Source organism: Haliaeetus leucocephalus, unplaced genomic scaffold (assembly GCF_000737465.1).
Source record: "Haliaeetus leucocephalus isolate CR32 unplaced genomic scaffold, Haliaeetus_leucocephalus-4.0 Scaffold184, whole genome shotgun sequence".
NCBI classification, from domain to species: Eukaryota; Metazoa; Chordata; class Aves; order Accipitriformes; family Accipitridae; genus Haliaeetus; species Haliaeetus leucocephalus.
The window spans coordinates 506,310-521,296 of NW_010972620.1; the positions used below are offsets into that span (position 1 = coordinate 506,310).

General features: G+C 42.4%; 1 protein-coding gene across 1 annotated transcript in view; it reads left to right on the forward strand.

The window, feature by feature from the left end:
- The first annotated feature begins 3,914 nt into the window (after window positions 1–3,914).
- FGFR2 (fibroblast growth factor receptor 2) overlaps window positions 3,915–14,987 on the forward strand; it is an 81,291-nt gene continuing 70,218 nt past the window's right edge. Inside the window, 1 exon segment of the mRNA XM_010564670.1 lies at window positions 3,915–4,166. Within this exon segment, the coding sequence (XP_010562972.1) occupies window positions 3,992–4,166 (175 nt within the window). The 5' untranslated portion in view covers window positions 3,915–3,991.

Sequence of the window (14,987 nt, forward strand, 5' to 3'; positions counted from 1 at the left end):
GGGAGCACCCCAGCTGCCCCCCCCATCACCTCAGGTTCGGAGGAGGCCGGGACCCCCCGGGAAGCGGGGGGTGCTTCCCGGCCAGGGTGCCCGGGGGGGGGGGAGGGGCCGGCGGTGCGGTACTGGCCCGGTCTGAGATAAGGGGGAAAGAGAAGTCCTCAATGAAATATATATTTAAATGCAAAACGGGCCGTTCAAACAGCGACCCATTATGCGTTTGGTGTGAAACGCTATCAACATTTAAAACTTCATTGTCTCCTTTGTACCAAATCCCTGTAAATCTTCCACTAGCCTTTACTCATTTTCATCTGAAAAGCCTGTTTGGGCTGAATAGACAGCAATCAGCAGCCTCTGGACTTCTCTCTCTCTCTCTCTGGAATGTCAATTAAAATGCAGATTTATTTTTTTTTTTTCCTTCGCCCCCCTGATCTCTTAGTGGCAAAAGACTTGAGAAAAACAGGATAGTCCTGGAAAGCAAATGAAAGAAGTTCAAACAATGAAAAAGTACTGAAGCTGCCAGCCGGTTCCCATTAGTCCTCCAGAATTAATGTTTAATAGCTGTGATGCTCAGATTTGCATGGAGATTGAACTGTGATGAAGAGTCTTGTTAGATATGTATGTGTGTATACGTACATTTATAGGCACGTATGAAGTTTGCGTGTGTATATGTGTATAAAGCTGCTAGCTTTAAAGCTTCAGGTACCTGGATTTTTCTGATGAAGCGACTGGGCATTTAGGGCGCTTGAGATTTCTTGGTGGGGGGAAGATCCGTATTTCCTTCAGATTTTGCTCTTTCCTGCCTAATAGAGAAAGATGCCGAAGAGTTATACAATGAGCAATGTATTGATTTGGTTAACATACTCTACAAATTGTACTCTCCCTGGGGAGTGATAAACATCTTATAAACAACAATGGAAGTAGATTAAAAAGAACACTGAGCATTGAATTTAATTAATGCCACTGCTGAACAAGTACTACTTGTTTGTGTGTGTGAGTGTGTTTAAACTGAAGTACGGCTTGGAGGAATTTGGTTGGGCTCCCAAACCAGTCTGCTTTCCCATGCTTGTCAGTTTGGCAAAGAAATTTGGGCAGGTATGTGACGAGGTGAAAATTGACTTGATGAGCGAGTGGCAAGGAGAGCCATCAATCATTGGAGGCTGACAACTCCTCCCCAAAGTGTAGGCTGAGAAGAGAGACAGAGTTCCCTTTCAAGGGGAAAAATAAACACTACGTGTGGCTTTCACTGAGTCTGAGACTCCAGGAGGGATTATGGTATTGTAGTCAGGAAGCCAGAATTGTGGAGGCCAAAAAGCATGCTGGGGCTGTGTTCCAAACATTGAGATAGAGGTACATAATTATCCAGCGCAGGAGGTCTTTCCAGAGGCTCGTCCCCCAGCGACTGTGGCGATTAAAAACTATGAAAAGAATTTGGTTTCGTTTCATCTTCCTTGGACTCTGCTGCTTTTGGGAAAGGGCGATCCTCGCACACTGGTCGCTGTCGGGGTGCTAAAGAGTGGTTTCGCTCCATGGATGGGTCCAGAGCTCTGATTTTTGCTTTGCTACACCTTTGCAAGCCACGGTTTTGAATTTGCGGCAGCCCTGTGGATGAAGAGTCCCTTCTTTCTGCTGGCAGATGTTCAGGTGCAGAAGCCGGCAAAACTCTCCAGGTGAGAAGATGTGCCGTCAGGTAGCCTTGTGCTGTGCTTGAGGGTTTAGGATGAGGATAGGAATCGCAAACGCGCTTTCAATGGCATTTAGCGTAGCCTAAAAATCTGAAACAGCTGAAATGTAAGTGGAATTGATGCTGTTGAAAAAGAGGCTGGAGTATATGCTAGCATTCTGGTACGTTTTCTTTTTGCGAGTTTATGATTAAATTTTGCATTTATATATATAGCCTGTAATCGGGCTTTACGGGATGATTTATGGAAATGAAATTAGCATTACATCCAGTCTGTTAGTTAGGATTTCTGCTCACTTTACAGCAGGATACACTGAGCTACGGAGCTGTGGCTGTCAGACAGCGAGTCAGGCGGTTGACCTGGGTGGTAGCATCCAGGAGGGCTTGCTCCGGTCCTTCACCAGACACAAACCCGTTCGGGAGACAGAGCTCTCTTCAGTTCTACACCTGCTCTGCGCTTATTTAAAGAAGTGCTCGGCAAGCTCTTTGCAAATGTTTGTGCAGTGGTCTGGTGGTGTTTTCACTGGAGATTTAATAGTAGTTGCTAGCTTGTGGTCTGGGATGCTCGCGCTGTGCTTAGATTTCTAAAGGAGGGACAGAACTTTGAGCTGGTATCAGCTAAGGTGAAAAAAGCTTGCCCTGAAGTATCAGGGATTCACCTGAAATGCCGTGTAATAATTATTTTCCCCAAGTGCCTTATTTATGTCATCTAAAAATCTGTTTCTACTGGCTCCAGAAGTAACTGTATACAGTACCCAAGGTAAAAGATGCCTCAACAGCATTTCTGTCCTTAGCACTGTGAACTTGGTTTGTACGTAGCAGGTAGCAAAAGGCTAATAAAATCTGCATAAACTTTTAAATGGTTGGCTTTAGAAAGGGAGAGTATTTGTCCATGTTTCTGTGTACTGTATGCTGAGGTACCACACCACATCCAAATGACAGGGAGTTTTGAGAAGTTTGCCTTCATCTCTCCGCTCCCTGCCTTTTTTTTTTTTTTTTTTTTTTGTTTAAGAGTGAGGGCAGGAGGGAAAAAGAGGTTTTATGTTACTTTTCCCTTCAAGACGAGTGCTCTCTAAGCTTCAGTTGGGTTTCATCACATCTAAGATGAATCATTGGCCAGATTAGAACAACTGCTGCAGTTACTTGTTTTATCCATTTACTGAGGTTTGCCATCTTTTATTTTTGAAGCGGAAAATCAGATCTAATTTTCTGGTTGAGCTGTTAAATCACCCTGTGAGGATGCTCTTCTGACCCTCACCTGGCATCTTAGTGTGGTGGCAACAGGGTCCCCTAAAGGGAGTGCCAGTTACTTCGGTACCGCTTCTCTTCTCTTTTCCGTCAGCCCATGTCTGGATTACCAGTTAACTCTGTCCTCTTAAATTAGTTTTACTGTGGATAAAATAGACTTTTTTTTTTTTTCCTGGTCTGTAAAGTAGGTATCATTAAGCATTGTTGAGAGGGAAGAGAAACGTGTGCGCACGCGGTTTAGCATATATGAGTGGAAAACGATGCTGGGGAGGTCTCCAGGGAAACTGCCATCTATACCACACTTTATACAGTTTTTAATTGCCTGTAATGCAATGTAGCTAACCAGTATCCCTACAAAGACTGGAACCTTTCACCTGTACAGGACTCTCAGGCTTCAAAATGACGCTGACCTGGGTCAGAAGAAGGGACCTGGATAGGGGAGCTGGAAGTCCTGAGGTGAAATGGAGTTTTACAGATTATCCAAGTCTAAACAGTATTTTTCAACTGTGTTTCTTGTGGAAAATTACTGAATTCTTGCAAATTCAGCTGGCTGCAGAACTGCCTAGGTAAAGGAATGAAAAACAAGGCAAACTTACATAAACCTTCAGACAATAACAAGAATATAATTTGTGTAATTGTGGTAATTTTGTAGCGTTACAGGTTATGTGCCTGCACATGTGTGTGCCTCTCGTTTTTTAAAAGCTGTATATTTCTGTCAGTAAAATAGCTCTCTAAATATGTGCTGAGAAGTGATTTTGTGAAAACAAGGAGGACTTGGTTACGCCTCAGGTGATGATGGAAACTGCTAACAGAAAATGAAAAGTCACTCACTTTTCACTTATTCTTGAAGCTGGAAAACTATTTTTCCCATCCTCCTCCTCCCCTCCCTCTCACCTCAGCTCTCTTCGGGGCTTTCTGAAGTTTTTTGGTTTGTGTTTTAAGATGTTTTTGCTGACAGTGTTAAATCTCTCTCCTCCCCACAGCAGCAGGCGTCGTTCCGAGGGAGGAGGTATTACCCTGGCCGAAGGCACTGCTTTCTCTCCATGCTTCTCTAGAGGTGTTCAGATGGGATTAAAGTCCACATGGAGATATGGAAATGGACCAGGGATTTACACTAAAAAGATGGTCAGCTGGGATTCGGGTTGCCTTATCTGCCTGGTGGTGGTCACCATGGCTGGACTTTCCCTGGCTCGACCTTCGTTTAATTTAGTTGTTGAAGACACCACGCTGGAACCTGAAGGTAAACCACTCTAGAATCCTTAATTCCGCAAAATAAGTTAATTTTAAGTGCCTGAACGTCGGAAATAGAAGTCAAGATCTTTGTGTGCTTTGGTAAACCTAAGGCAAGTAACAGATTAGCCCTCAAGAGTTATGTTTTTTGACTTTTCCTGCTCGCACGTGGGCTGTGTTCATGCAAGCACGCCTTTATTTAATCTTATGCAAGCGAGTGGTGTCAGTGATTTCACTTGGGAATGTCATCACGGTGTATAATCAAAGTGTAAGGCTGAAAGTTTTCGGGAATGGGTCTTTAAGGCAACCAGCCTGTTGCACTTACATATGTGTTGTTATGTGTCGCTATCTCAGGGAGCGAAATGGCTGTATAGCTGCATGTCTTTGTGATTGTCTTAACCTGAGAAGTTCAGAGAAAAATAAATCCCAATGCTTAATTTTGCCAGGCACTCTGCAAAAACGGTGTTGCAGCTTTATTGGTGTTTGTACTTAGAATAAATTTCCCTCTTGCTGTTAATATCCAAGAGCAATCGGTACAGTGTTTGGATTGCAAGTTCTGGATGCGTAAATGTTGAGATCTGAATAGCAAGGAGTGCAGTTTATTACTGCGAAAGCAAAGGCTGATTGAGACCTTTACATTGGAAGAGGTGTTTTGATAAAATCTCCTATTTTGACCCTGCACCTGTTGGTGTGTTCTTCCAGGTATATCCGTTCCTCAAGCTTTTGCAAAGTGGTTTTCTTCTCTAAAGAGCTAAGGAGGGGCTGCTTTTTTATTGTCATGAGCTGGTTGTCTTTAAGAATGATTTTACTGTATTGTATAGGATCTTTCCTGCTCTCTGAGCACCTTTGGGGGAAAGCGAGGCTTCCTTCATAAGGTTTTATCTGTCCTTTGGAGGATTGATTACGTTTCTAATGACTCAACTGTCAAGCTGATATAATAGTCCACAGAGCATTTCTGATCTGGCAAGCATGCTGGAGAGGATTTGGCCTTCACACGTTCTACTGCTCATGTCCACGGATACAGCTTTGTTTTTATTTAATACATTTTCATGCAAAACTTATTTGTTTCTATCCACTGCCTCTAAAAATAGACGTCACCAGCTAACACCACATTTTTAGAATCCGTTCCAAGTACATTTTTATTGATGGCAGGGGATGAACTATTTAGAGACGATGAGCCCTCCTCCCTAGCAAGCATTCCTGAAAAAAATTAACAAAGTTTAGCAATATTGTCATCTGTCAGCCATAGAGATTGTTGATAGCAAAGATTTTTGTTGTTTTTTTTTCTCTTGAAGGTAACTCGAGAATTAAAAAAAAAGCCCAACTCTCATCACCACTTACTGTATGATTTGTTAATTGCACATCTGGTGCCTTTTTGGCTTTTCAGAGGAATGACAAAATCATGAATAATTCTGTTTCCAGATTAGCTGTTTGTAGTGAGGTCCCCTAGTTTTAGGGTTAAACCAGAAAAATGTGATTGCATGATTGGTGGAGTATTTTACAGGGAGAAGAGTAGTATTTTTTGAATGATGCCTGATAATTTTTCAGCTTTTTAGGGAAAGAATAGCTTTTATTATTTTAAAAAGCACAGTTTAAAAATATGTTTCTTCCACAGTGAGTATCCAGGGTGTGGAATCTGGGTTTTATCAAAGAGTAAATTGTTAAAAAGGATTTAAAACTTCTTCCCTAGGCAGGAATGTTACTGACATGAAACAATTTTAGACGTGAGAACCCGAATCATTACCAGAAACAAGGAGGAAAAAAAAAAAAGCTTCTAAGTTAATGGTATAATAAGAGCTTTTATGCTGCAGAATACAGGGAATTGTGTGGGATTTATATCTGAGATTTAGGAAATAAAACCTCCTTTATGTACTTCGTTAAACCCCTTTAAAAAAAACCAACTAAGTTTTTACACAATCACCTTTTCTGGGTTCCATCACTGCCACCCACAAGCTCTACGAGCTGAAAACAAAACAAAAAACCCTTCAAAAAATCTCTTCAAAGACAAAGCAGACTTCTTTTTTAATTTAGTAAATGCCAAACATTTTGGCCACAGCTAATCTGGGGGGGTCAGGTGCTCTAATAATGTAAATTTTCGGTAGGGCTGCTGACTGTGCAGTCATTAGAGCTATGACATTTCATACCAGCTGAGAAGGTCAACAGGGCCATGACCTTTGGTGACATGTGTTGATCTCTTCTTTAGTCTTCCTTCATGGACATACCCTGAATTTTGTGGGTTTTTTTTTTTTTTTTATGTTAGGTGCTTTTGTTGTTACTATTTATTGTCTTAGTGACTCAGAATATTCAAAAAGCTGTATGCAACGTTAACAGGAATTGAGATTGTAGCTTTTTGTTCCTTTGATTGTAATGGAGAATATACTCTTGTCTCTTAGCTAAACATAACTTTAGGGACATTTGCAACCGTTTTCTTCAGAGTATCTGGTCAAGTATGTACTTTAGCACAAGCGGCATTTATCTAATAGGGCAATCGACTGCGTGGGTATGCGCAGGATACGTGCACGAGATTGTCATGCGTCAAGGTACGTTACTTGTGGTTATCCGCAGTCAATCCGATCTCTTTGGTAGCACGCTTCTCTCCGGGGCTTTTACAAAACGCTGGACTAGTTGAGCTCTGGATCTCATCTCCGACCGTGAGATATCACTCTGGTACATATGAAAGTATTAACGCCGAAGGTGGTATCTCGAGCCGTGGTAACTTACAACGTCAGTATTGATACCGTGGGCGCTCGCTAAGCGTGGTTGTCGTTGGCGGTGGTGGTTTTCATCCTTGAGCAGCGGGAGCAGAAACAGGAGCTGTGTGCGTTAGTTTGGGGACTGTCAGCTCTCGAATTGTATCTTGCATCAAGTGTTTACGTGTATGTTTTTTGTCCTCGGGAGTATAAAGACTTTCTGCTTTTAAATATTTAGAAGTAAGTCTACCCCAGCGTGTACAAAGGAGCCATTCTCTTTCTGTGTACCCAGGCTACGAAGGCCTTTGATGATAGCCAGCGTTTCAAAAGGGCTCTGACCGCACACATAGGTTGAAGGGTTACTTTGTGAACTGAATAATTAGTTTAGACGTATATTTGATAAATAGCAAGCTCTCCCTTGACCTTCCCTTGCCCAAGCCGTGTGTTATCGTTCTGCCGGGTAGCTAATTTAGTCTCTTCCCCACGTGCGATGCCTTGACGCCGTCCTTCGAGCACCCACGCCGAGCCCTCGCCTGGTGCAGTAACAATGTGTTTCAGTTCCTTTAATTTAGGTCAAGTTTCAAAGGACTAATTTAAGCTTTCCACGAGGGACAGCCTAATTCTGTGTCCTGTGAAAAACGTGGTAGTTCAAAATGGCCTTAAAGGTGCGTTTGGGAGGTTCCTAGGAGCGGCAGCGAGGGAGAGGGAACTTCTTTAATGGGTGATGTGGACTTATGGTGGGCTCTGAAGTGACGAACCAGTTGTCCCTTGGGTTTTAACTCAGTCACAGCTATTTGTTGGCACTCAACAACACACAAATAGAAACACATTCAAAGCAATACCTTCCTTTTGTTGTAAAAACATTGCATAATATGAACAACATCATACCTTCATTTTTGTAAAAGTGCTTAAAGGTTAAGGTCCGTGCCACTGCCATCCTGCTGTGAGGTGCTGGGGCTGGTGGGACCCCACGAGGTGATCATCTTCCTGGGGCAGAGGCAGTGGAGACCCACCAGGATGCTGCTTCCAATTTGGTAGGGAAAATAAAGCAAAAAGTTTACCCAGGGTTCCCTTGTTACCTTTTTTTGGTTTTTTTTTTTACAAGAACAGTGGCTTTGATATCTGCAAGTTATGATTAACAATTCAAACTGGTTAGTTAAATCGGAGGGTTGTTTTTTTTTTGTTTGTTTTTTTTTGTTTGTTTTTTTGTTTAAGGAAGGGCAATTATCACAGCCCATTATAGAGGAATGTGACATCCCCACAGCTTTGGGTGAGGGTTGGATGCCCTTTTGGGGATCTGGTTCAGTAAGTTATTTGGCCCAGTACAGGAATTGCTAGCTGAGATTCTGGGGAATTGTACAAGCAGCCAGATTAAATCAGTCTTAATGTGTCCATTCTGCATTTAAAATCCGCAGTCCTTTAGCTGGGGCATGGTCTTGAGCTGCAAACTAATTGGGCATGGGTAGGGTTGTTATTTACAGTCGGTGTTGATGAGACACTGGAGTTAGTAATGTGTCAGCGTGGCAACTATTTTGCAAAGTAGCACAAATAATTGCACGTTTCTGGCTTATCTGCTATACGATTGCAGCTTTTTGAAGGGGGGGAAAGAAATATTAACTTTTAGGAATTTGATTCCTTTAGTGGGTTTTTTTTGGAGCCAGAAGATTTTCAAAGATGCTGAGTTGTGGGGTTTACTTTATTTATTTATTTTTTTAAAAACCACTTGTGTAGATAAAACACCAAACCAGCGACTGACTCCAACAGATGCATAATTTTCTAATTTTAAAATAGCTCTTCCTTGGCAGAGAACTCACAACAAATTTCAGCCTATAGTAACTTTTTTACAGGCAAGTTAGAAACCTTTGAAAGCAAAATTTACAATGAAAATGCTGACATCTCCAGTTATGCAAGGTTGTGTACGCATGAGACGATGGACTATTGTGGTGTTTTAATAATAACCATAGCATAGTGCTTAATGAGCATATTTCTATGTCCAGCTTCCCAGCTTCAGTAGATATGATCACTTGCCTTTATACAAATACATCCAAAGATTAGTACTTTCTTAGAATGAATATTTAGTTTAGGAGCAGATGGGAGTGCGAGAAAAATACTTAACTGTCCCTTTTTCTATCATTAATAGGAAAAAAAAAAATCCTTACTAGAAGGGTCAGATTTTTAAGTGTTAAACATTTGCGAGTCCTCAAGGTTGAAGCTTTAGAGTGAATGTGGAGACTTTCTTCGAAGCAACACTCCTTAGCAATATAAATCTGTGTTTTTAAAAGAACCATCACCCACTTAGGCAAGTTACGTCTTGTCTATTTGTAATAGTGCACCTGGTTTAACTAGAAGAGAAAATTTATTTGAGTGTAGTTAAACACGTGCAAAAATCATGCTGAAAAAACAACAGGAACTCCAAACCTGTCTGAATCGATGAAGAGTCTGGAGTTTTGCATCAGTGTGACGGAGAGTTTGGTTGCTCGGTTGCAGGTTGGACACGCCGTGCTCCTCCATCACAGCTGGTCAGGTGGGAGCATCTTCTGCAGAATTGGTCAGGATGCACCGATTTGTGTTTGTGGAGGCTGTGGGGAACTGGACAATACTTGGTTTGGCATGGAGCCTGCCAGGGTAAAATTATCCTTACAGCAATTGGAGAACCGATTTGAAATTCAGACCTTTGAATTGAGGTTCAGCACATTGCGCTGTGTGTCTGTAGTGGTTTTTTTGGGGGGATTTGGCACAGCACACCCCCAAAATCAGAGCTGCTGTCTTGCACTGGGGACTAAACTGGCTTTTAAACTGATTGAAAGAGAAGTTGGATACAACTTTGAATACAGGCAAATCTTAAATAAAGACCAGATTTGCAAGAGCGCAGCAGCCAACGGCTCCTGTTAAAATTACGAAACGTGCACTGGGAGCGCCGAGCTGTTCTGGAAGTTTGGCCCTTTGGGTTTCAATCAGAGTTGAGAGCGTCAGCGAAACTGTGTCGGCATTTTACTGCTTGGGGACTGTGCCTCTCAACGAGGACAGTTGCAAAATGAGACAGTCTGTAAGATGGGTAAATATTTATGTGGATTTTTTTTTTAAACTTTTAAAACCAGCTTATAATGCATCTACCAATTATGTACAACTCCAGGTTATCCTTTCCCATCTCTTAATTATCACCATTGGTTTATTTCTTTGAAAAAGAACCCTTTTTTTTTTTTAAGAGTTTGTTATACCTGGACCTACTTCTGAGTGTCAGAGTAGTCAGCACCTGGTTTAGAAATGTGTCTCACGGGCTTCGCTTTCTGCTGGTTCAGGTCCTTTTGCTGCTTGTCACCACACAAATGACATTATCCGTATCGAAGAGAGGGACAGAAAGGCAAACTAAGTGCTAGCTCAGTTCTACCGTGCCGCTTCCTTCACTTGCCATGCTATTATTATTTTAATTGTATTTTTAAAATGACTGCAAGTGAAAGCATTTGGTGAACCTCAGCGAAGCTGAGGAGTTGTGAGATCTGACCTACTTTCATTCCCTTCCTCACATGCTGTTGCAAGTTGTGTGTAATTATTGCTTTTCCTCCCCCGCAAAAGAACTGGCTCATCAGTTTGGGACATTAACTGATGTCGAGCAGCCTCGCGAAGCGCCAAGCGCCTTACCGTAGCAAAGCCACAAGAACTGAGGAGGGGAAAATTCCTCTGTACCAAGGAAACGGCTTGCATTTGTGAGGGTTTACTGGGAAGGGCAATGCGCTGGGAGACTGGAAGGGAGAAAAAGAACGATGAGAAGCTGGTTGGGGAGGAGAAAATCATATTTTGGCTGTATTTTGATTCCCCCCCCCCCCAGCTTTTCATGAGCTTCTATTTTGAAGGGAGTTTTGTGGCATGGTAGTTATCACCTCAGGCTTTCTCCCAGGGGGCTTGTGGCTGTTTTCTCAGTGGGGTTTGGAGTTGGACGCTGTGGCTGGCCATGCCTTAGCAGTCCGCACTGACCAGGACAAGCCTGTAGGAGGTTAAATTGTGGTTGGGTGGAACAGAACTCGATCAGAGCGCCATGCTGCAACTTATTTTTGCATCTAATAAAGAGTTGGGGTGTAGAAAAACTACCTAAGGTTCATGATATTCATTCTTTAGGGTGGCCTATATGGGTGTGCAGGGCTACAGGTGAGCTGCTGGCAGGACCGGCTGCTGTGCAGCAAGGGAAAGTGTGCTTTTGTGAGACTTGCTTTGCAAGTTTGTAAAGTGCCCTGCTCGGTGTCACCGTGTTGCAATGTTTAATTTGTTTCAAGGAAAGTAATACGACTTACAATTCTGAATGCCACCCAACAGTTCTTAAAAATCATTTAAAACCCCCAATTTAAAATTTGAGCGGTTCTTGAGCTTGGTTCTATTAAACACAGTTTAATCACGAAAAATAATCCTGTTTAGATATTACATTGTCGAAGTACCCAGATTTATCTGATACTGTTTACTTGCCAGGGGAGCACAGGTATTTCAGACGTGCAGGATTGACACGGAAGCTCCGTAATAAATCGGCAGCGCACCACTACTGTGTAATAGCCCTTCTCCCAACAATTCAGAAGCGTTTGAACCATCTTCCATTAGTATGGCAAAGTGCCCAGGAGCCACTGCTACAGTAAGGCGTGACAGAGGTGTCTGCAAGTTAAAAATAACCCTTGTCATGTAAATGTTTGTGGGCCACCTGGAAGTGCTGATAGCCAGCCTAGCTTTTAACTTCAGGGCTTGTTCTGCTACTTCTTCCTTGTCCCCAGGAACCACTGGTGACTGTTCTCTGTGTGGAGCTGGAATTAAATTAGCTCTGGTATCTTTTGACTAAATGTTGCTCTCGGTTAAAAGGGAGTCTGGTATGCCTTGAAGCTTTGAAGTACTTGGAGAATATCCTATGGTTTATGCGCGTTGTGGATAGGACTTTCAAAAGTGCTGAGGGGATGTTTTGGGGATATTGTTTCCAGTGACTTTTTTCAAATCCCACTTTAGGAAGTGGGGGAAGATGAATTTCAGGGGAACAGGCAAGATGAGACTTCCAGACGAGCTGCTAAAATTAAGAGGATTTGTATAGTCAAGTAAAAATGGGACAGTGTACAAAAGAAACAACTGCTGACTTGTTTATAGGGAATCTGAATAGATGTTCTCTGCATCCAGAACTAACACTTGAACATGAAATTGTGCAATTTTTAACCTCACAGTTGTAATTTATTTCTTTTGAATGTTGAGTAGCAATAGTCCCGAGCATGGCCTTCGGCAAACCTGGAAGAAAAAGGTTGTGTTTTTATGTTTGGATTTATGCCGTGTTCTGTTATATTTTTATATTGCTCCTGAAATGCAAATAAAGAACCTGAGAAAAGCTACAGATTGGAATAGATGCAAGAAAATACTAAACCCAAGAAAAACCCTTTGCAACTAAATATACACGCTCGTACCTTTTCCCAAGGCTGCATATCTTGTATGGAGGCTTTCCCATGCAGACTTTAATGCTAAGTTGGACAATTGGAGTTGGTTAAATTGCTCTGTCACTTGGTTATGTGCAGAATACAGTCAGGAAGATTTGATGTTCTGCTGTTGCTGAAAGTAGAAACAATGAGAAAATGATCCTAGTCTTGGATTCTGCTTTTTAGAGAGAGAAGGTTAATTTTTTTTTTTTTCCAGCTTTTCATTTGAGGTTCTGGCAAAAGGTGATTGATACATTTCCCCTTTGTGTTGTATAATAGATTACATGAGAAGAGTCTTCTGTAATGAGTTTGAAGGGTAGTTAATTATTTTTGAGATTGTGTTACATGTGTGTTAGGTTTATATTGTACTCCCCAGTACGCTTAGCACAGAGACTATCACTCTATTACTTTAGGCAGCTGATGGAGCTTATGGCTTGAACAGAAATAAATGGTCAAGATTTGGAACCAAAGGTTCAAATTCTGAAGATGGCCTGTAGTTTCTCATCATAGTGGTGAAATTATAAAAGGCAGCACAATAATTTTAGGGGTTTTGGTGTTGCTGCTCAAGGTTGGGGGTGTTTTCTCCTTCCCTGGCTACCAAGTCTTTGTGCAGAAGACATACCGATGCTTTGCGGTTTCTTGCTCTTTCCTGTATCTGGAGATAAATCCTACAGTGACTGTTGTATAAAGAAGTCTTCATCCTGTAAGGAGCAGACCGTGAAGAACGGGGACAAACAGGAAGAAATTGCAGGGCAGTTCCCAGCAGCAGGAGGTGGCCTTGCTGGTCTCTCTGCTGTTTACTTTGAACTTGGCATGCTCTGAGTCTTCCCTGGCTTGGCTTCCAAAAGCATAAAGCACACAGCCAAGCCCATGAGCATGTGATACTTGGCATTTTTTGATGCACGTTGCGTGGTTGTGCAGCCATAACTCAACGATCACAACTATAAAGACAGGTAGGAGCAAGCAGGCTACAAGTTGTAGGAATTTTTAATCTCTGCATGAAGCCTAGACAAGTACAATTTCTTTTTCTTTTGAGAAGGAGTCGTCCTCCTTTAACCACGGGGTGAGACACTTCAACCCAACTGCTTTGCAGCCATCAAAGCCATGCTGAAATAGTTCACGCGCCTCACCCCGTATCAGCCAACACACCAACTTAGCAGGGGACCTCGTGAGGTTTGCCCCCACTGCTCTTTTCTGCTGGGTGTGATGAGGCCCTTGTGTCCGTAGCCAGGGCTAAATGCTGCTTGGGGGTGGTTACCTCAAGGAGTTGCAGTTCCATAATTGCTCATCTGCCAAAGAGCATTACACAAGGTAGGTAGATGTAATCACGTGGAGATAACTTTTAGGTGTGTATGCAGAGCTTTTTTCTTGGCCAGGGGGTCCTGCAAGTGGTGAAACTCTTTGCTGCTCATGAGAATTATTTATTTTTCTAGGTCTTCAAAGCTTAGGAAAACAAGTTAGTGCACTGTAATATTTTCCCTTACCCATGATGACATTGGCAAGTATTTCAATTGGAGGAGATTCACTTTTTTTTTTTATGATCTTAGTGTATGTAGCACTCAGTAGGAGTTGACATGATGCTAGAGGTCCATGCTTCAGCAGGTCAGTGTGGCTGGAAGCTCTACACTTGCCAAAGTACCAGGCATGTGTTATGTGGCAACTCTTACTTTTTCCAAGTGTTCACTTCCAGGGCAAAAGGATTCTTCCTGTTCTTCAGACAATTTTTTTTGGTCTGGTTTCATCTCTTGTACCCATCGGATGACTAGGTCCTTGTAGAATAAGGATAACAGGGTTAAAGAAGATGCCAGGAAAAAATATCTCAATTTATTTTAGAGAGTCTGGCGCTTAACATTTTGTGGAAGTCTCTGCTTTCAAATAGAGCAGCCTGGGATCTTGTTTTAAAGGAACAAATGCAGACTTACAATTTGCCTTATATTTACGTTTGTAACTATCATGGATATCTCTTTGATGCTTTGTGTTTGATGGAGTTTTTCTGCAAGGCCTAGATCTTTTTGGCCAGATTTGAACAGTTAATGTTTTTATACATTAGAGAGGGGGGAAATGATTCTTGCTCTTCAGAATGTTGTTCATTGACAAGGGATTTTTTTTTTTTTTTTTTGTGTTTTAAAATTATGGAAGGAACTGTAGTAATTTGGAAAGGAAAGTATTTTATCAGAAGAGAGAGACTTCCTGATTATGCCTGCCATAGCTGGCAGCTGGCTGGCGGAAACACAGTACAAATAAGACAGCAGGAATCCAGTGACTTTGGAGAAGCAGATGGATGAATTGGAAACACTATTTTGTCCCCCTTTGTATAAGGGGACGTGCTTAGCTTTCGTGGCTTTGGTTTGCCGTTGGCTAACGCGTGATAGTCGCCACAGCCAGGAATGACTGTTTGCGTTTTTAAACCGGTGGCCATTTCTTTTGTAGGCTGAGTTTTTCGTCCATCGTCATCAGAGGACATGCAGCTACTCTTCATATCAGCCCGCCAACTTAAATTGAGGGAGAAGCCCATCGGCTTTTACCTGGGAGGTGGGAGGGAAGCTTGCAAACCTGGCTGATGATACCTGGGCATCCTGACCTGGCAGAGGCTGTCTCCTGGAGAAGAGCATAAAGGCTTGGCTTTGACTCCCAAAGTCACGGGGCCCCGTGGCCGTTCTGCTTCAGGCAGAGTTCGACAGCCCCATTCCGCGTTGCTCATCCAGTGTGGTC